General features: G+C 38.7%; 1 protein-coding gene across 1 annotated transcript in view; it reads right to left on the bottom strand.

The window, feature by feature from the left end:
- cftr (CF transmembrane conductance regulator) overlaps window positions 1-20,898 on the bottom strand; it is a 136,565-nt gene that overhangs the window by 43,159 nt on the left and 72,508 nt on the right. The window contains exons 11-15 of the mRNA XM_051935924.1: window positions 20,021-20,212; window positions 16,255-16,349; window positions 10,956-11,042; window positions 8,073-8,781; window positions 1,142-1,270 (exon numbers count right to left, since the gene is read on the bottom strand). Coding sequence (XP_051791884.1) covers window positions 1,142-1,270; window positions 8,073-8,781; window positions 10,956-11,042; window positions 16,255-16,349; window positions 20,021-20,212 — 1,212 coding nt within the window. The remainder of the gene's footprint in view (window positions 1-1,141; window positions 1,271-8,072; window positions 8,782-10,955; window positions 11,043-16,254; window positions 16,350-20,020; window positions 20,213-20,898) is intronic.

Below are 20,898 nucleotides of genomic sequence, written 5' to 3'. Positions count from 1 at the left end.
TCTTTAATTCGTTGGCTTTGGTTCAAACTATTTTAGCCCTGGTACTAAAATGCTGAAAGAATTATCATCCAGCATCACTGTCTGGAAGTTAAGGCATTCCAATCAAGTTTGAGTCTTGCCAGCTTCTTAATCCCATGGATCGAATGACCTACAAAGGCAAAGGATTTGATAAAATATCAAAAGATGTGTTTCCAGTCATGGTTGAGGTTGAGGTTCCACCATTTCAAACCAGTGAGAGGGCAGCTTGATGGCTAACCCTGGAGGAATAATACTAACAAAAGGGAAAGGTCTTGTTCAAAAGTGGCCAGAGTGGGGAAGTGCTAGGGGGCAGAAACATCTTTATGCTTATGTTGGCCCTTGGCAAGGGGTGCACAGCCTAAAAAGTATGATAAAAGAATCATGACTGTAAATACTCTACGAACAAATGGAGGAACGGGTATCAGAAGTAACATCTTGCCATGAGCTATAACTCATTTTCTTCGGGAATCTCTGCTTTGTTAAGTCATATAGTCATATCTTTAAGAATTAAAAACATTGTTCACACCTTCCCTCTACCCAAAAATTCTCACTGGGGTCAATGTCCAGCTTTCCAGTGCATATTAAACATTAGCTTGACATCATGAAAACTGCCAGATGAAACTAGAGTGCATGGTGCCTCCCGTTAATTTCCAGCTTTCTTTAATACCCCATTTCCTTCATTTTTACTTAATATATTTATTTAATAGTACATTTGAATTTTTTTCTTGCCATTTTTATCATGTGAGTGTAATTGTAACTGTATTGAGATACTGATGTTTCATCTACATTCTTCTGTATTCTTCTTCATTCATGCTAATATTATGAGACTTTTCAGCTTTCTACATGGTAAGGCTGCATTCTGCAATGAGCTATTTAATCTTCATATTGTACATTTCCATATCGAACTACAGTGATCACTTATGATTTTATTTTCTATCAACAGAAATATCACTCCATTCTCCTAAATTGTAGAGAAGCCCTATAACAGAATGGGAACAGATTTTGAGGGATCCTTGTTTAAATACTATAGACGACTGTTTTCTGGATTTAGGAAATACATAATCTCAAAATAAATGAACATGCTATTCTAAAGTAGATTTTTAGATGGGATGTTGAGTCTTACCTCAATGGCAAATACAAACAGAATAAAGATCAGAACAAAAATGACAGTTTTATTGATAGTCAGGTATCGCAGATATGTACTCCATGTGGTTGTTTCACTGAAGTTTTCATTATCATCAATAAAGCATTCCTAGAAGAAAGGGAAATATAGGTTACACTTTAAGTATTGATTAAAGTGAATGATAAATAACCTATGTACTTTATCTAAAATAAGTAACAAGAAAGACCTTTAAACTAATAGCAAATTAAAGTAGCATATAATGCAGTAAAACCAAGTTAATCTATATCCGTGTTCACTGTTCAGTGCTTTATAAATCAATGTTAAATGATACTTTAAGCTACAGTAGGTATAACAGGATATATAGTGGGTTATGATACCCAGTAAATCCGTCCATCCATCCAAAAGTCAAATTACTGACCCTTTTATGGCACTACTGGTTGGCGGTAGGCTGGAGTCACTCCTGGCAGCACCAAGTCCAAGACAAGAACCAACTGTGAAGGACTAGTGCACCTTCAGTAACACCAGCCAAGTTTAAAGTCACCTAATGCTTATGTCTCTGGCATGTGGGAGGAGCTAGATCTTAAATAAATCAAAATTACACCAATACCTACGGAAATATGCAAATGTTACAATGACTCTGATCTTTATTGCACTACAGAAGGGGTGTCGAACTCCAGTCCTGGAGGGCCGCAGTGGCTGCAGGTTTTCATTCAGACCCTTTTCCTAATCAGTGACTGGTTTCCACTGCTAATTAAATTTGTTTTCCCTTCATTTTAATAGTCCTGTTTTTAAGGATTCTGCCCTCTGAATTTATTCCTTTCTTCATTAAATGACAGCCAAACAGAATTGAGACGTGAAACGAGCCAACAGATGACCAGCTAAACTGGGGCTTCAAACTCCAATCAATTACACTCCAACCAGTTTCTTAATGACAAGCTGATTCTTGCTGTTAATTAAACTCAGTATCTAATCTCATGGCCTGTTGCTGCTCTCATTCTGCCACAGCAGACATTTCCAAAACTGTTGATTTTCCTGTTTTTCTAAGAACACCATCAAAATATTTTGGTGACCTGAGAGATCAGCTTTACTGAGACCTTCAGTTTTATTTATTTTCAAATATTGTGTGATGGGCACAACTGAGCTGCTCATGTGGCAGCTTGTTTTGTGTCTCACTATTATTTGGTTGCTAATTAAGGAAAAAGAAAATACTAAGGGGTCTGAGTCAAGTTAATTAAAATGAATGCTAAAGAGGTTAATTAGCAGCAAAAATGGGTCACTAATTAAGAAGATGGTTAGAATAAAAACCTGCAGCCACTGCGGCCCTCCAGGACTGGAGTTCGACACCCGTGCACTACAGCATTTTGTAAATGTTTAAGGGGCCAGAGAACAATCTGCTTCTATTAAAGAATACCATGCTACATGGCATCTGATGTTGTAGTTAAAACAAGAGCAAATCTGGATTCAACACTGAACCTGTCCAGAGTGAGTAAATGGTTACCCTAACAGTGAATGTTAAAAAGAACAAGAACAGAAAGATGTAGAAAGTAATGAGTGGCAAATTGTACAACTCCAGATCTAGCACATCTCCTGTATTGTAAGTGACCACATAATAAAGTAACACACACGTTTCAGTGTATCTTGATAGCTACACAACATCTAGTTTCATTTGTTGCACTTGAGCTTGGACATTTATGGCGATCCTTTGATCCATTGTAATTCAGGGTCAAGGTGATCAAATGGCTCAAGGTAGGACAGGCAGGCATGCAGGCAGTTGATTGCAGGGCACACTTGTGCACATCCTCAAAATCAGTTAGTTATCTCTTTTATGCTTGAAGCCTAAAATTATCCTTCATCTGTAGCTGTTCTTTGAGGAAATCTGTTCTTCCAAAAAGTCTGTTTTTTAAAAATTCAAAGATTACCAAGGGCGGCACGGTGCGGCATCCACAGTGATGTGGGCTCTGCATCGGTCTGTCGTGATGAAAAAGGAGCTGAGCCGTAAGGCAAAGCTCTCAGTTTACCAGTGGGTCTATGTTCCTACCATCACCTATGGTCATGAGCTATGGGTAGTGACCGAAAGAACGAGATCGCGAATACAAGTGGCTGAAATGAGTTTCCTCCGCAGGGTGTCTGGGCTCTCCCTTAAAGATAGGGTGAGAAGCTCAGTCATCCGAGAGGGGCTCAGAGTAGAGCCGCTGCGCCTCCGCATCGAAAAGAGTCAGATGAGGTGGCTCAGGCATCTGATCAGGATGCCTCCTGGACGCCTCCCTGGTGAGATGTTCCAGGCATGTCCAACCGGGAGGAGGCCCCGGGGAAGACCCAGGACACGCTGGAGGGACTATGTCTCCCGGCTGGCCTGGGAACGCCTCGGGATTCTCCCGGAAGAGCTAGAAGAAGTGGCCGGGGAGAGGGAAGTCTGGGCATCTCTGCTCAAGCTGCTGCCCCCGCGACCCGACCTCGGATAAGCGGGAGACAATGGATGGATGGATGGATGGCACAGTGGTGCAGTGGTAGCGCTGCTGCCTCGCAGTTAGGAGACCCGGGTTCGCTTCCTGTGTGGAGTTTGCGTGTTCTCCCTGTGTCTGCGTGGGTTTCCTCCCACAGTCCAAAGATATGCAGGTTAGGTGCATTGGCGATTCGGACCCCCGTGACCCTGTAGTTAGGATATAGCGGGTTGGATAATGGATGTATGGATGGATGATTACCAAATTCAGAAATATAATTTCTTTAATAAAGACAGGCCACTTATGGCAATCTTTGATATCACATGTTTCATTAGTAATACTTGCTGATCACAGCAATGGCGATGTATTGCTGATTAGTCAGAAATACACATAAAAACTTCACTGTACTCTGGAAATGTGAAAATAAACTGGAAAGCGGAAGACAAATACTAATAAGTAATAATAAATAGTAATAAAATGCAAGGTTTCATTTATAGTCACTAAATTTTGGTGGAAGTGAATATTCAAATAGTACGAGCAAAATAGACAATCAAACAACTTGATGCAATCAGAATTCCTTGGTGTTGGTTGTTTGGGTGGCTCTTTAACGCACTTTAAGGAAAACAAAACAAAAAAGTAACATACAGTACAGTTTTTAAACAGAAGGAAACTGGGTCTTGTATTTTCTTCATAATGTACTGCATTTGAGGTAAAGAAGGATAAATACTTTAGACAAAAATATAAAAAGTTGACTACTTATTAAATCACAGATGCAAATTAGGAATGGTGGAGGACTATAGAATTATGAAGGTTTAAAAAAAGAATAGTTACAAGATTTATCTCCATTAGCTTTAACTCCAAACATTAAACACCATTGGTTTGACTTTGTGTCGAATGAGCGGTTGCTCATGGAGTCCCGAATGAGGCACATTACCTGCATTGTGAGGGAGCGTCAGTTACGGCACAACAGCCATGTGGCCCGTTACCCCAACGGTGATCCAACACGTGAGATCCTCATTGTTGGGGACCCGAGTGGCTGGACCAGGCCAAGGGGTTGCCCATGTAACACCTGGCTACAGCAGATAGATGTCCATTTCTGGAGTGGGACTGGACCGTGTATCTGCCTGGGGGCATTGCCAACCGGGATCCTGAACTGTTTTGCCATGTGGTGGTTGTGGCAACACGCTGTACCAGTGCATGCTCCCCAACCTGACCTGACCTGACGTACAACTGTTATAATACAAGTGTGGAACACACACAAATCCATGATTTGGCAAGAAAAAACTACCACTCTACCTGCCCTGACTACTAAAGGGAATACAAGTCTTATTAAATGTGGAATAGCCCTGCCAAGACAACTGCAAATTCATAAGGCTTCACAAACCTTTGTAGCCCCCAAGTGCAACTGCATAGTACAAGCATGCTATGCTGCCCACAGATATTTTCAAAAATACTTTCAAAGTTAGTATACTTCTTTTCTTCTCCAGAACAACAAATTACCTTTTATTAAATGAATTAAAGTCTCCATTGAGTAGATATTTTTTTTTCTTACACGTAGTTACTGCTTCTTACTTCAGCATGAGGACAAGCTGCACTTCCACGTGATTTGACTTCTGTACTTGAAAGTACTTTTGGCTGGAGACTGCATTTAAGTGACCTAAAGGTTAATGGCTATCAAGGTAATGCCATTTTCACTGTCATACAGTTCCAATTAGCACCTACTGTTCCTAATGTAGCCTCTAGTAAGTAGCAACCCTGGGAATTTTGAACTTTGGGAAAATATTGTAACATTTGAAACAAATATTCCAGTATTGCCAATTGTTGTATATTATGTTTCTATATCAAACCTGGGGGTTGGTGGCAGAACTGGCACTCCAGCTACCATAAAAAAACTCACACTATTCCATTCCATCTGAACTGGTGTGGTTTTGAAGTGTCAGTCATTGCATGGCTGCACTCGGGTCCTAATCTGAGATCCTGAGTTGGTTTGTCACGTGATGGGTGCGGCACTGCGCTGTATTAGTGCATGATCCTAACCTCTTCCTCCTCTTCCTGTATCATCTCTCTATATATAAAATCCAACATTGGTCTGTATGTCTGTCCGCTTTTCATAAGAGAATTACTTAATGGATTTAGATCTGTTTTTTTTCTATAATGTGCTTGAATTTTCCAGTTGATTTTATGACTTCTGTCATCATGCTAAGTATTACAGTTCAGTTGCGGCACCGATTTATTCTCGCAAATCTGAGAGAAATGCTGTGGGCCAAGGGGAGGGGGAGGCAGGGCCTCAGGAGTAGGGAGCCGGGCAGGGCCCTCCTCACTCACGTACCAGCCTCCATTCGAGTCGCTCTACCTCTCGCCACGTGTTAGAGTGCATCTTGCCTCTGCTTAGCTAGCAATACCTGTTTGTTCAGCAGACATTATCATCTAGAGATTGTTAAAGAGTAACGTTTGACATTTTTGAGAGAGGGAGAGAGAGAGAGAGATCTCAGCTATGTGTGTTTTAGAGGGTACCTGTTCATTGGCAGAGATATCACGGCCATGTGCTTTTCTCACCACATGGGGGACTGTGACTATGCGGGTTTGGCTCCATGCTCCCATCTGCAGTCCGGGAGCCCTTGAACCCGTCACCGTCGGTAATGTTACCAATGAGCTAGACAGTGAGGCAACCACATAGCAAGGGGATGATACAAAAGTGCAAAAGTGCTTTTATTTAAAATCCAACAAAACAAAAACAAAGTGTCCACAAATAAATAAGTGCAGTGCTTCCCAAAAAGAGTCATTAAATAAATAAATAATCCAACGTGGAGGTTAAAATCATTAGAAAAATCTTCTAAAAAACACAACAAGGTTAAAATATCACAGGAAGCAATCCTTTAAAAACACTAAGCCTGGTGTCTTCCTTTACCATGGCAGCTCCCCTGCTACTCCCATCTGGGCTGCTCAACAGGAGAGTCGCCTACCTGCAGGAACAGCTGCCTTTCACTCGGGTCCGGTAGCCCTCCAATCCTTGGCTACATCGGGCTCCAAACCGGACCGAGACTTTGGTTATTTCCCCAACAGCCAAGGCGCTCACGCTGGGGCTAAACCAGCCCAAAGCCTCCTCGACACCTGCTCCTGTTAACGGTTACTCGTTGCCTCTACTGGTCACTCCAGCTACTTAATCGCTCAGCTGGAGCGACCGCTTCCTTCAGCTCCACTGAGTGTTGGCCAAACACTCCCCACGTGGGCTCTCCTCCCAGCTGCCTGCTTTCTCGCTCGCTCTCCTTCCTCTCCACCTGCTTCCTGTCTTCTTTCACTACCTCCCGTTCTCTTTCTTTCCTTTTCCTTCCTCTCTAGCCGACTCACGCTTCTATATATTGAGAGGGCATAGCAGCTACGGCAAATTAGCAGCCCCAGGAACAATCACGGATGCAGGCAGTCTCTCACGTGTGCACTTAGGTGAGAAACGCCCACACCACAGATCGCCCTGAGAACTGCTTCAGCCACACAACTACCACACCCCCTCGCTAAGCTGTGAGCGTGATTATTTATTTTAAAACGGGCCATTTAAACGGGAGCTGTGGACCTGCTATACCACAGGGAAGCTCTCGAATCATAGCTGAACACGATCAGATACAATGGCAACATTGACATTGGAGCGTACCTACCTTCCGCTTGGCCAGAGATACCTTGCCAACTTTTTACATTTTTGGCAAAGAGATCACAGCTACATTCTCACCCCTGGTAGCAAAACCAAAAATATTGTATATCAAGAGGCCCTCTTGACATTGATTTTTAATGTTTGTCCTTTTTCACTACTATGCAGGCGGAGCAGTGTGGAACAGCTAGTACCAGATAATCAGGACGGAATGGTGGTGTAGAGTGCTAACTCTAAACTTTGACTTAAAAACTATATGAGAGGAATTCCATGTTATGTATCTCCATGTCTGTGTGGGTTTTAGTACAGGTTCTTCCATATTTTTACTTGCATCTTAAAGATGCATGTTAGGTTACTTCATTATTCTGAGATGATCCTGTATGAATAAGTGTATTTTTAATGAACTGAACACTTTCATAAGCATACTGTGTTTCATGCTGTCAATGTGCTTTTGGGCTTTCACAACAGAAAGTGGATTAAGCAGGTTAAGAAATGGATGGATGGGTGGATGGATGGATGAAAAGTTATAATTTTCTATGTTCTAAATTAATAACTATTTTGATTACATTTTTTTTATGAAGGACTGGAGCTCATCTATGTAAGGTCAGACAACAAGCTTACTGTCTCCCAATTTACATTTAAAATTCTCAATGGACCAGTAGTTCACAAATACATGAGTTGATCTTGAAATGGTGATTACTGTAATTTTACTTACTCTGTTGAGAAATCACTCAAATATGCAGAATATCATCTGAAATGTGCATCTATTTATTTTTAAGCCTGCAGTACAATTTAAACATACTGCAAAAAAAAATAAAACTTGAGTAATGTAACACTGAGCTTCACATACCCTTAGATCATCTTCACTGATTTCCTCACTGACATCAAAAATACTGTCTTTTGATAAGCGCCTGGCATAAATGTCCAGTTCAGTTGAAAATGCAGAAGGAGGTGCCACAGACATTTTGCGAAAGGTAGTATTGCGCCTGTTACGTAAACCCTGATTTTGAACACCAGTCATAAAGGCCAATACTGACTGCCTCCGTTGGCCTGGGAAGCTCGGCCCGCTGCTAATTATGTTACTGCGCGGCAGAAGACCTTCTCCTTGCTCAGAATCTGGAACAAATGAAAGCTTTCTCTCTCCAGTTTCACTGAACACATCCTCGGTCCCATTCAGCACGATGGAAATCTTTCTACCAGAGCTTAGGGAGTTCATGACTGCCGATGATTTTCTCTTTTCAATAATTTCCGTGGCTGTTTGTTTAAATGAATGCCTCGTTGACTCAATATGCAGACCCCCTGTTTCACTGTCCACTGAGCACCGCCGCAACGTTTCTGTCAAGATGGAGTTTCTTCGGTCGTCACTATAATTGTCGTATATCTCTAGACCTGTCAGCTTTGCAATAAAATCAGGCTTCTGATTCTGCAGTTCTGAATACGTTCCATAGAAGTAGCAGATACCATTGTGTAGCAGCAAAACCTTGTCTGCCTTTTTCAGATGCTCTAGTTTTGAAGTCACTAGGATGCGGGTCTTATGTGCCATTAGTTTGCATAAACATCTGTAAGAAAAAAATACTGATGTAGCTTTTATAATTAAAAGAAACATACAGTGCATCTAATTAACACAGAGAAGAGTTTTAATAAATCACAATCTTAGAAGAATACATAAAAGGAAACAAAAAGTGTGAGAATCCTCTGATGTGGAAACAACAGAATTATAGTTTGTCCTTCCGTTACTGATTTTAAAGGGTGGTTTTCAAACAACAATAGGCTAAAGTATACACATTTAAATATTTGTGTTGGGCTGTGATGTTTTCTAATTAGTCTGTTGGTTTTACTATCTATTATTTGCTATTATTATCTTAGCCTGATAATTGCTATGCCACTTGCATTTCCTACGAAGCTGGCAGAACTGCACAATTAAAACACCCTCGCTGCACTCCTCGTTCATTCACCTTTGAGTGTATGGCTTGTCATACCGTACGTAGCTCCAACTTCAGCATTCAGTTTGCTGACGACACCACCATCTTAGACCTGCTCAGAAACAATTATGAGAAGGCTTAGACAGAGAAGAGGCTTCTGACACTGTGGGGCAGCACAGCAATCTCTCACTTAATATAAGAAAAACCAAACAACTGGTCACCGACTGGAAGAAAGAGATGGACCGCACTCCCGTTCACATCAGAGACGATGCTGGGCAGAGGGATAGCACTTTCAATTTCTGATAATCCAAAGTGGACACTAAATATCTTAGCTATATTCAAGAAGACTCACCAACACAGATAATGTCTACATCTATGTTCACCAAAATTCTACAGGAGTACAGTGGAACTGAAGCACAATGGCAACATAACATCCTAGTATGGCAGCTACTTAGCCCAGGGCTGCAAGGGAATACAGAGACTGACAAAGTCAGCACAGAATATTACTGGAAAACAGCGCCCCTAAGTCTAGGACTTAAGTTAACTAATGTTGTCTTATTTTAATTTCTTATTTTGTCTTTTATTTTTCTTTACTTCATTATGTAAAGCACTTTGAGCTACTTTTTGTATGAAAATGTGCTATATAAATAAATGTTGTTGTTGTTGTTGATAAGTAACACACACTGCTATACAAACTGCATTATTAAAGCTCTTGGACATCCAATGTGGCCACTTTTCTTCTTCATGCATCTAAGTAAACAGTACAATAGAAGATACCAGTAACATGCGCACCACATGTAAGCTGGCAAGTGTATGCTTGTTAGTTATATATACCTGATATATACAATATGCTGCATTAGTGTATGATGTTCTCGTCATTGTCTGTGGTTGGGTTTAAATCATCAAGCCTGTAGAAAACCTGTAATTTAATTGTACTATGCACATAACAATAAACATGAACTTCAAGAATTCAAAATAAAGCTTCCTTATAAATTATTGAGAATCTTTCCTTACTTTGTAAACAAATAATATTCAAGGTTAATTGAACAGACAGTGGTGAAACAGACCTCATTGACACTTCACCGAACGAGAACGCCAGTTTCCTTTCTAGCTGGTATATGTCTATTTTCCTTCGGATAATGCTTGGTTCCTTCAGGTACTCTGGTTTCCTCCTCTGACCTGATGAGAGGCAGGAAGGTTGACTAGTAACCCTAAATTGCTCTGTGATGGATTGTTTGTGATTGGTGTGCTGTGTGATGGACTGTTGATCGCTGTCTTGCATTCATTGTCAATGGATTACATTTTTGTTCATCATTACCCTGTGCTGGGTTAAACAGGTTCAGAAGAGAAATGGAGAAATTATAATTTATAAAAATGGCAAGTTTCATGCAGGGCTATAAACCTGGCCACTAAGAATTGTCTGTTGTAAAATTAAGATGAATTAAAGAAGCAATTTTAATATCCACATCCAGATTCTTTGTACTCAAAAACAGCACCTCAGTTAATGGATGGATGGTCGCAGTCTACGTCTCTCAACTCAAATCCTAGATGTGTTGTTATGTTCTCATCAAAAAGAACTACAAGCTTCAATACTGATGCTCCAGTTGTCGCTATTTTTTCTACAGAATTCATTCTAATAACTGAATTTATATAAGCTTTCAAAACTATTTGGATTCAGAATTCTCCCACTACCATAACTGATGTGCTTTATCTTTCATTCAACAGGGTAACATTTGCTACAACAAAATGATATAAAGGAAAAACAAAATAACACTTGTGTGCGAACAGTTAAATAATGCACATTGACTTACCTTTCAAAGATTTCCTTCTCTGTTACAATATCCAAGTGGCTAAAAGGAGAATCTATTAAATAAAGATCAGCATCTTTGTATACTGCTCTGCAAACAGAATAGAAAAAGAGAAACTATAAAATGCTGTGTGTGTTCCTTTCAAAAAATAAATTAAAAAATTCACAACACCCAAATCTAAAAGTGCTGCTCCTTCAGTGCTCCTCACTTACCTAATATAACCCAGAGCCTGACTAAACTCTGGGCAGGTTTTGTAAGTAGTTATGTCTCACTGAAAAAGCACATTGTGTCAGCCTAACCAAAGAAGTCTGAGGGTTTTTTGTTTTAATATTTAATTAGCCACACGGAAGGAAAGAACAGAGAACGGCTTTTGTGCTAGCACTTGTGCAAGGTGCAGGCCAGAGAGCAGAGAAAGCCATATTCATATTCTGTAAATGTAAACATTGAGCACATATGGATAAAGAAGCAATTGTTGCAGCTTAATCCAAGAGTCCATAAAGCATGAATGAGATAAAGCCCATTGAGTTTACTCTGCATACAGTAAGTTTCAAGTCAATACCAAAATATAGCCCCTTTTTGCCTCCTGTGTGCAATAGTAAAAGGTACTGCAATATTAGGCATACATTGCAAAACTTGTCAGTTTTTACAAAGAAAATTTTATTCTCCAACATGTTATTAGTTTTACAGACTAAAAACAATCTTTGTCTCCATTTTCTTCTAACAACCAAATATATAAACCGTTTTATTAGCTTCTTTTTGGTTAAGAAAAATGCCGATTGCACTTCCACTGAGAGCATCCTCTTAAGATGCTTTACAAGGTAAAAAAAAAAAGGATTAAATATATAAGCAACGTAAAGGAAAATCATTCACTGCGTTAAACTGCCTCTCGAAATTAAAGCAGACTTCAGGAGCTGACGACAAAGTTTCTGAACGAATTTGTAGAAATGAGACTAACACAGCAAGACCAAGACAAAGCAGAAACAACAGCTGATCGGTATACCTATGAAATGGAGAGACATAAACTCCACAACAGAATACCTTTACAGAAAAAAATAATTGAAGATCAGCTCAAATATTAAACACTAGTGGACCTGAAAGACCCGATGAGAATAGGCGTCCAGTTACTGGTTGTAAACGTATTCAAATAATGAGGCAAAGTGTCAGGTCAGTCAGTCATTTTTTAACTTGCTTAGTCCTGAACAGGGTGGCAGGGGTCTGCTCAAGTCAATCCTAGCTAGCACAGGACACAAGGCAGGAGGCCTACCGTAGAAGTGAAGATGCCATACAACTGAAATGTTTAGATGTTGCCAGAGACAAACTGCAGAAGTGTGATTGTCGTAATGGCTGTGGCATGCCATGGAAGGCAATCCAGTACATTACAAGGCAAATCAAGGGCAGTGCCAAGATATTTAATGGTAAATAATGCACAAGAAAGAGGTTATGGCTAGAGGCCAAGTGTTCTTGAAAGAGGTGGTAACTGGCAAACCATATATTGGAGGCAATGGGCAGAGAAAAAGTTGTGACATGTGAGATGTGATGGCTCAATTGTGCTTAGACTGTATTTCATTAATATGCAAAAATGCCATAATGTTAATTCACTACCAGGCCATAATGAAGCAAATACAGCACTCCGTTAAGGCAGCACATACTGTATGATATTGCTTATCTAACTTCTGGCGAGGTTTTGAATGAGGTGCCTCATAATAGGTTAGTGATAAGCTAAAAGCAAGGCACTGCTTATTATAAATACACAAGGCAACAGTTAGGGTGCAAGGAAGTTTTCTTCAAATTAGGTATTGTGAAAAATGGTGTCTCTCTGGGACTTAATCCATCCATCCATCCATCCATTTTCCAACCCACTGAATCCGAACACAGGGTCACGGGGATCTGCTGGAGCCAATCCCAGCCAACACAGGGCGTAAGGCAGGAAACAATCCCGGGCAGGGTGCCAACCCACCGCAGGACACACACAAACACACCCACACACCAAGCACACACTATGGCCAATTTAGAATCACCAATCCACCTAACCTGCATACAAATAATTTATATAATAATATACAGTATGCTGGTTAAGTCTACACATAACACTAAACTAAGTGGAATGGCACATACTCTAGGCTGAGTAAAATCAAAACAAATGGACAGGGACAGATTTCAAACGTGGGCCGATATATAGAAGATGACGTTTTAAGTAAACAGAAGTGTATCTGTTAATACAACACGTGACGTGAAACCTGAAGGTACACCTTATGTGAAGGATTTAAAAGATGTAGCGAAAAAGTCATTGTCAACATCCAGATAGTTTATAGAGGAGATTAAGAAGACTACTAGGAGGTCTGGTTACATAGCACTCTATTACTGAGTACAGGTCAAAGCAGAGTTATAGGAAATATTTCACGCAGTTTGGTCTTATATTATAAAAAAAAAAAACATGAACTGTAGAAAAAGCCCAAAGACTGTGGGTTATGAGATATAAGGAACAATTGAAGGAGCTGAATCTGTTCACATTAAGCAAGCAGAGATTAAAAAGCAAAATGACCAAGAGGCTATTTTTACACTGCTGGTAGAATGTCCTTTTTTTCCCCCCACATAGAAATTTGCAGTATAATGTTTAACATGTTTTATACGTGTACTTAGTTATGTTTTCTGTTTTTTTACCATCAGGACTCCATTTTAGAGGTTTCTTTTTTATTTTGATTTGATTGGGCAAAGGATAAGTTTGTTCATCTCTCGATTAATTTCTTTGTATATGTGATGTATTTTGGATGTGTCATGTGAAAGTGACGCTACAAACATGTCAGTGTTTACGATATGCATTATCCCTCAGGGGACACACAACATCTCGAAATTCTCTCTAGTGCAGTTAGCTTTACTTCCACATAGGCCCTAGTGTCAGGGTTTTGTTTCTGGTGTTGACTTCTTATTTGCTTTTGACTTTTGATTCACATTTTGGTCCTTTGATTCTCTTATGGTTCTGACCCCCCTTGCCTCTCTAAATCTTCTGGATTATTTTTGCCACTCATAATAATCCGTTGATACTTATTTGTCTTGTAACATAAATGGAATAAATTACCAAGTAACAGAGTTCACACTCTGAGAAGTTTAAATCCTGATGTTATGCTACATTGCAATTCAGGTGAATAGTTACAGGCAAGGTATTGGTGTTGGGTTGAAAGGCCTGTTTTCATCAAACTTATGTTTGTTTATATATATATATATATATATATATATATATATATATATATATATATATATATATATATATATATATAGTATATATATATATATATATATATATATATATAAATGTTTGTCTGTGTTTGTGTCATCTAGTTATTATTGGTAATACTTGCAAAAATGTTTTATTTGCTTGGAGTTCTCCTGTATTATTCTTTTGATGCAAGCATTCTGAATTTTACATTTTATGTTGAGATCTGTTGTTAAGAGTGCTAACTAGGAGTTAATTGGACTGAATGAAATACTATGTTGTGTAATGGCTTTTTCAACTATAAAACAAACATGGCCTCCTGGTTTTAAAGTTATTATTAAATATGGCTATTTAACTGAAGTTTAGGTCAAACGTATTTTATATTTCTTAAGAAAAATATGTGTTCAGTATGTGGAATTACCATATACAGTATACTCGTGTTTAAGTTCTCCTGCGGATAAATTGGGGCTTTATTTTATTGTATAATTTCGGGTATTTGATAATGTTGGTCGTATAAGTCAAATGTGGAAAACTCACGCTATTGGTCCAAGGGATTATGATATGCTAATGCTCACCTGAGAGAGTAACCATGGAGCACACTGCCTTTTTTTTCTATGCATTGTGCCTACATGACCACATGGTAAAAAAAAAAAAAAAAATATTTATTTATTTTATTAATAATTGTCGTATTTTTGAACGGGCGTATAAGTCGGGATCTGATTTTATGAATGATTTTTAAGGGTTTCCAAGACCCAACTTATACACAAGGATATACGGTATTGTTTTTAGTTGACGAGATTACTGTAATGCATTCCTAACAGGACTCAGTTACAGTTAGTGCAGAAGCCATAATCTTAACTGGAAAAAGAAAATCTGAGAACATTTCACCAGTTTTAACGTTGTTGCATTGGATATGGATTGGATTGGATATAGTGTATAAAGTGTTAAATAATCTCGCTCCGTCCTATATTTTGGAAGGCCTGTCCCCCTACACTTCAAGTTGTAAACTCAGATCTTCTAATGGTGATCTGCTTACAATTCTAAGAGCCAAACTTAAAAGAAGTGGTGAGGTGGCCTTTTGCTGTTATGCACCTAAAATCTGGAATACTTTACCAATAGAAATTTGCAAGACTAATACTGTGGAATATTAAAAAATAAAAAAACTGCTAAAGATTCTTTATTTTAATTTGGCTTTTTCATAGCTATATTTTATTTGTACTCCTAATAGATTATGTAGGCATAGAATTGTCATATTCTTCATGGATCTGCTATCTTTACTAATCTGTACTATTCTCTGCTGTCCTTTCTGGTTCTCCTGTGGTGATGATCTGCGCCACCACCACCTAATCAAAGCACCGTGATGTCCCTACATTGATGGATTAAAGGCCAGAAGTCCACGTGACCATCATCATCAAGTCCTTCCATGTGAACCCTGAATAACATGAATAAAATGATTGAGGTCATTTATGTTAGGTAGAATGCCTAGAGAGGTGCTGGGTGGTCTCGTGGCCTGGAACCCCTGCAGATTTTACTTTTTTCTCCAGCCGTCTGGAGTTTTTATGTTTTTTCTGTCCTCCCTGGCCATCGGACCTTACTCTTATTCTATGTTAATTATTGTTCTCTTTTTTAATTCTTATTTTGTTTTTTTTCTTCTTTCTTCATCATGTAAAGCACTTTGAGCTACATTATTTGTATGAAAATGTGCTATAGAAATAAATGTTATTGTTGTTGTTGTGTGAGTATGTGTGGACACATGAAACTTGTAATGGAAAAATCTGACTTCTACAATTAATGTTTTTTTTTAAATTAACTTTGAATTTTCAACTTCAAATTCTCCATTAAGAAGCTTACATTACTGTGTATGTCATACAGTACAGGACACTTTCCAGCTTTGCTGTTGATGGATGTTATTATTAAACAAAAGTCCAATAAGAGTTAACCTGACGGAGCATAACACTTTCAAAGCCCACTGAATATTTGAAAAATACTATTCAGCTGCCAGTAACTATATCTAGTTTATTGTTTGTACAAAATGTTCCAACTTCCCACACTTTCCCACAAGACAAAAAAAAAAAGAAAAGTCTACAGTACCTGGCTAATGAAATCCTTGCACGCTGCCCACCACTGAGGGTCACTCCTCCTTCTCCTAAGACAGTCTTATCTTTGTCTGGAAGCAAAGCAAAATCCTGTGGAACAAAAAAAGCTCCACCATTTACAACAATTTAGAAGCAGTGATTGGAGAGTAGAGATTTTATTCAGATCAATGTCACTTGGTCAACTATTGTTAATAATTTCTGTAAACTGACATGCAGTAAAAGCTTTTTGTAACACAATAATGGATAGACTTGCATCATTGTTTTATTCTTTGTTTATTCTCATGCATACACTTAGAATTCTGCATTAATCTTAATGTTACCCTTAAAAATGAAAGATCAGTTAACTCAGACAGACTATCAACCAACCTATTACTCTATCAGGTACATAGATAAAATAATATTACAGCTCTCTATGTAGTACTAGGGTGTTGTACCGTGTTAGCCATTATGAATGTAGAGAAAAGCCAAGCAAAATGACACCTTTTATTGGCTAACTAAAAAGATTACAATATGCAAGCTTTCGAGGCAACTCAGGCCCCTTCTTCAGGCAAGATGTAGCTCTCTATGTAGAAAAGATTATATATGACAAAGACTAGTTAGTAATCTTGAAATAAAAAGAAAGTCAAGCAATGCATTCTTTTTCCTGTATTAGACAGAGCTTTACAAAAAAGCTTCTCCAATGCCAGCTTCACATAAAAATCTACATTGTTGCTGCTATGTGTTCATTTGCAACAAAACTAAAAACTAACAGTATGGTTGCAAAGCATTCTAAATTCAAACAAATATCTAAAAAGCTGGCAACCTTAAAGACATTTACAATAATAAATGTATTCAGTATCTGCATGCAATTGAGAATGGACCAAGTGATATAAAATTTAATGGCATTTGTCAAATATACTGAGCCCTCCAAAGCATTAACTGCTCAGCTCCCTGCTTACGGCTAATGAGGCAAGCAAACATTCTGCCTTCCCATTTTAGAAAGCATTCCAGAATTGAGTAAACTTTTGAATCCTCTAGCGTTTAAACAAGGGCACGAGGAAAATAGACTAGAGAAGTCCAATCGCTTATATGCAATGAAAGAAACCTTCCCTCACTTTGTGCTCTTCAGATTCTCCTGTTTAAATGCAGCAACCTGAGAGGGTGAATTAAAACTATGGTGTTACAATATTTAATATACTTTTAAAAAACTGCTTAATAAAGACTCCAGTGCCAAAAGCACATATGGTAAACTGCCCGACCCATTCATGCCCATACTTGAAGTGGTGTCAGGTTCTCCACTGTATTTATTTCAGGAGGTAATTGATCAGTGTTTTACTTTGCCTCTTGTCTTTTCTTGTAATTGTCCAAGACTCAAGTATGTTTAAAAGCAATACATAACCAAAGCCTTCAGCTTTTCCATGAACTCTTCTTTGAGTCTCCTGTCTAAGTCCAGTGTGATACTGTCATCTAGTAACACACCATTTGTACCATAATGTCAGAAGGAAAACATAAAGGTCTTTCAGCATCTAGCCCTTGTTTACATAATTTATAAGTGTGAAGCCTCTGTATTCTTTCCTTGTGGGCCTTCTAATTATCTAATACTTTACACTGGAAAGTCTCTTTATTTTGTCGCTGTCCACATCTAGAATAACATCAAGGAGAGAAAAGATATACAGAAATTGTGTGTTTATTGACTAAAGTACACAAGGGAGAGATAACACACACACTCCCTTTCTCACTGCTCATCACTCTCACAATCTTCATCAACTAAGCTTCCTTCAAGATTCTAGACTCAGAAAATTCTGTTACAATGTGATTCTACATGCCTCACTGCAGTCATCTCCTGCCAACTCTGAAAGCCTCTTCTAGGACTGGTGTAGCTCCTGTTTTGCTACATAGACTTCAGACAGGCTAGATGTGCCTTTTGTGGTTCTTGATGTTCCTGCACGCATGAAACGTCAGTTGCCTTTAAATGGTGGGATGTCTCAAGACAACCTTCACCTTGCCCTCGTTAAAGAGGCATCAAATCCCAAATCCTTTACATATATGTGTGTGTGCTACCACCTATTAGAATAATGGTTCCTAACTTATCATTTGCTAATACATGTTTCAGGAAAAAATGGTGAGACATCTGCTATGCTATGCTGGCCTTGTTTTAGGTGGGAGGTGTTCTGCTCCCCTACTCACACTCTGTGTCCTTCCTGCCTCGCTCACTAAACAGAGGGTCAGGCATTATTGGCATCTGCTGGGTCACCAGCACTTTAGCATCCTGAGAGGACATACTGCAATACATACAGTATCTACCCAGGAGACATTTTACTATTTTCTGCAGTGGTGCTTCTGCCTTTTGTTACCACAGAAGTAAATGCAGTAGCCCTTCTACTGCATGTACGGCTCTTGCATTTTCTCTTTAAAGGAGTTTTAAAATGGCAACATACGCTTTTCTGTGTCAATCTGATGATCTCTTTGCTCCTTAGAACCTCTGTTCAGCTTTGCACCACTTCACAATATATACAGTAAATATACTGTAAGAGTGCTTTCTCTATGACGTCTATATTACATTATGTCACAGGAACACAAGGTGCCAGTAGGTGAAGTAGCCTGGTATCCCTGGCCCAACTCGAAAAACCAACCCCTGACACAAAGAAATTCCAGTGGAACCAGACGTGATGCTGGCAAGTACTAAAAGGTTAGGGTTTAAAAGTTGCTTCTGACTAGATAACTTCTAAGCTTGGAGTCAGGGGCATCAACATTGACAATAGCAGGAAGAGAGTCCAGAGTAGGTGAGGATGGTTCAGACGTTGCTTTAAGGTGTATTTTAGATTTCAGACATCAGGAACAATAATCCGTCAGGTTTATTGTTTTATTCCTTGTTATTAGTACTTCTCCTTGTGTGCTTTATTTTATAGTAAATTCAGCCTTTTTTGTACATTTCATCTCTTCTGCTCTTTAGCTGGGCTTGGGGAGGACTTCTGCTCCAGTATACGAGGTACATAGATTTATATGAAAGGTATGATGGCAAGACAACTAAAACTGTATTATTCAATTTTTTACCACTGAATTAATTTGACCTATTTTTTTCTTTTATCAATGGGATGTTATCCAGGTCCATATACAGTTTTATACAGTATGTATATGTCAAGAATGGGCAGGGGATTCACCTTCATGCATTCCTTCTTTCTATCATTTGACCATGGCTGCTCCTTACTTGAGTATTCTGCTTTTCATGTTTATCCTAATTAGACCTCCACTCTTTGTGTAATGATTTCTGGGTATTTTTATTAGTGTATAGTATTTTTAATGTATTTGGATTTTTGTTTTCCTGTTACACCCTTCTGCTTGATCCTGAAATTTGTTAATACTTTGCTCTTCTTGATTTATCACTTTTTCAGGTCCACTTCATCGATGGAGCACCTCGATCTTCAGCATTTTACACACAGGATTTCCCCAGTTGGCTGTTGCCTCCTTGAGTGCTGGAGTCAGGGGTCCATGCACTGGGTGTTCACGAGCATGTGTTTGCTGCAAGTTGGCTCATACCTCATGTCTTATTAAATGTAACATTTCTCAGACCCACTAAATATGATTAAGCAAGTTCAGAATATATGTTAATGGATGACATTACGTTTGAGTAAACTTGTGTGAAAGGAACATACTTTATACAAAGCATACAGAACCTATGATTTTATCTTTGACACATATGACTAGTGTTAAAAAGTTTTTAGCTCAGCCACGCAGTTGTTTGGTAAGGATGACTAGTCTGTCTATGTGGTACATAATGTTACCTCTTCAAGCTGACAGGCCTTGATGACACTGCTGTAGCGATATTCATCATAAGAAAGACCAAATAAAATATTGTCTTTTATAGTCCCTGGCATGATCCAAGCTATCTGAGGTGAGTATGAAATCCGGCCACTGTGTTTGATATCCCCTTTTGAAGGTTGAAGTTCACCCATGATCATCATCAACATGGAGCTCTACGGAACAGTAATAGGTAAAATAAAGTAGTTATCAAATCATTTGATCAACTGTGTTACATAAAACAAATAATATGAATATATATTAATCAGTCCATATTCTCTTAACTACTAAGTACTTTCAGATATCTTACAAAATAATACACCAGGTATTAGTTAATCCATTTCAAATAATTTTGTGAATGAACAGCGTTAGGTTTTCTGACAGATTTACCCAGTGGACAACAATCTTCACTTCGTTCCCAAGTAATGTCAGCTATGTGAACTCACGTTAAAATCTAGCTAGATTCACCTGTAACAGAAATACTTTGTGTGTGAATTAGATTGAAATGTCAGTGTTCAAATGTTTTGAATCATGGAAAGATTATAAATCTAAGACAATTATGTATACACCCAAATTACCACATAAATAGTGTGCCTTCTTTCTTACATTGAAAGGTGATATGTTGCACTTCTACAACCAGGGCTATCACCCTGTATTGGGAAGGTGCCCAAATATTTTGTCCATCATGAGTAGAAACGAGTCAAGTGTTTTAGCTATGCTTAGCGATTAAGAATGCATCACTCCGACATTATATTAAACACTTTTAGGCACAGGCAGCTTTCATAATTGGTGTGGTTTCACTTTGAGCTGATGTAAGCAGTTGAAAAGATCTTGTGTAATGTCCAACATGGAATATTTCCCA

Source organism: Erpetoichthys calabaricus, chromosome 1 (assembly GCF_900747795.2).
Source record: "Erpetoichthys calabaricus chromosome 1, fErpCal1.3, whole genome shotgun sequence".
Lineage (NCBI taxonomy): Eukaryota > Metazoa > Chordata > Cladistia > Polypteriformes > Polypteridae > Erpetoichthys > Erpetoichthys calabaricus.
Note: the sequence above shows the minus strand (reverse complement) of the source record. Positions and strands in the feature narration are given on the sequence as shown.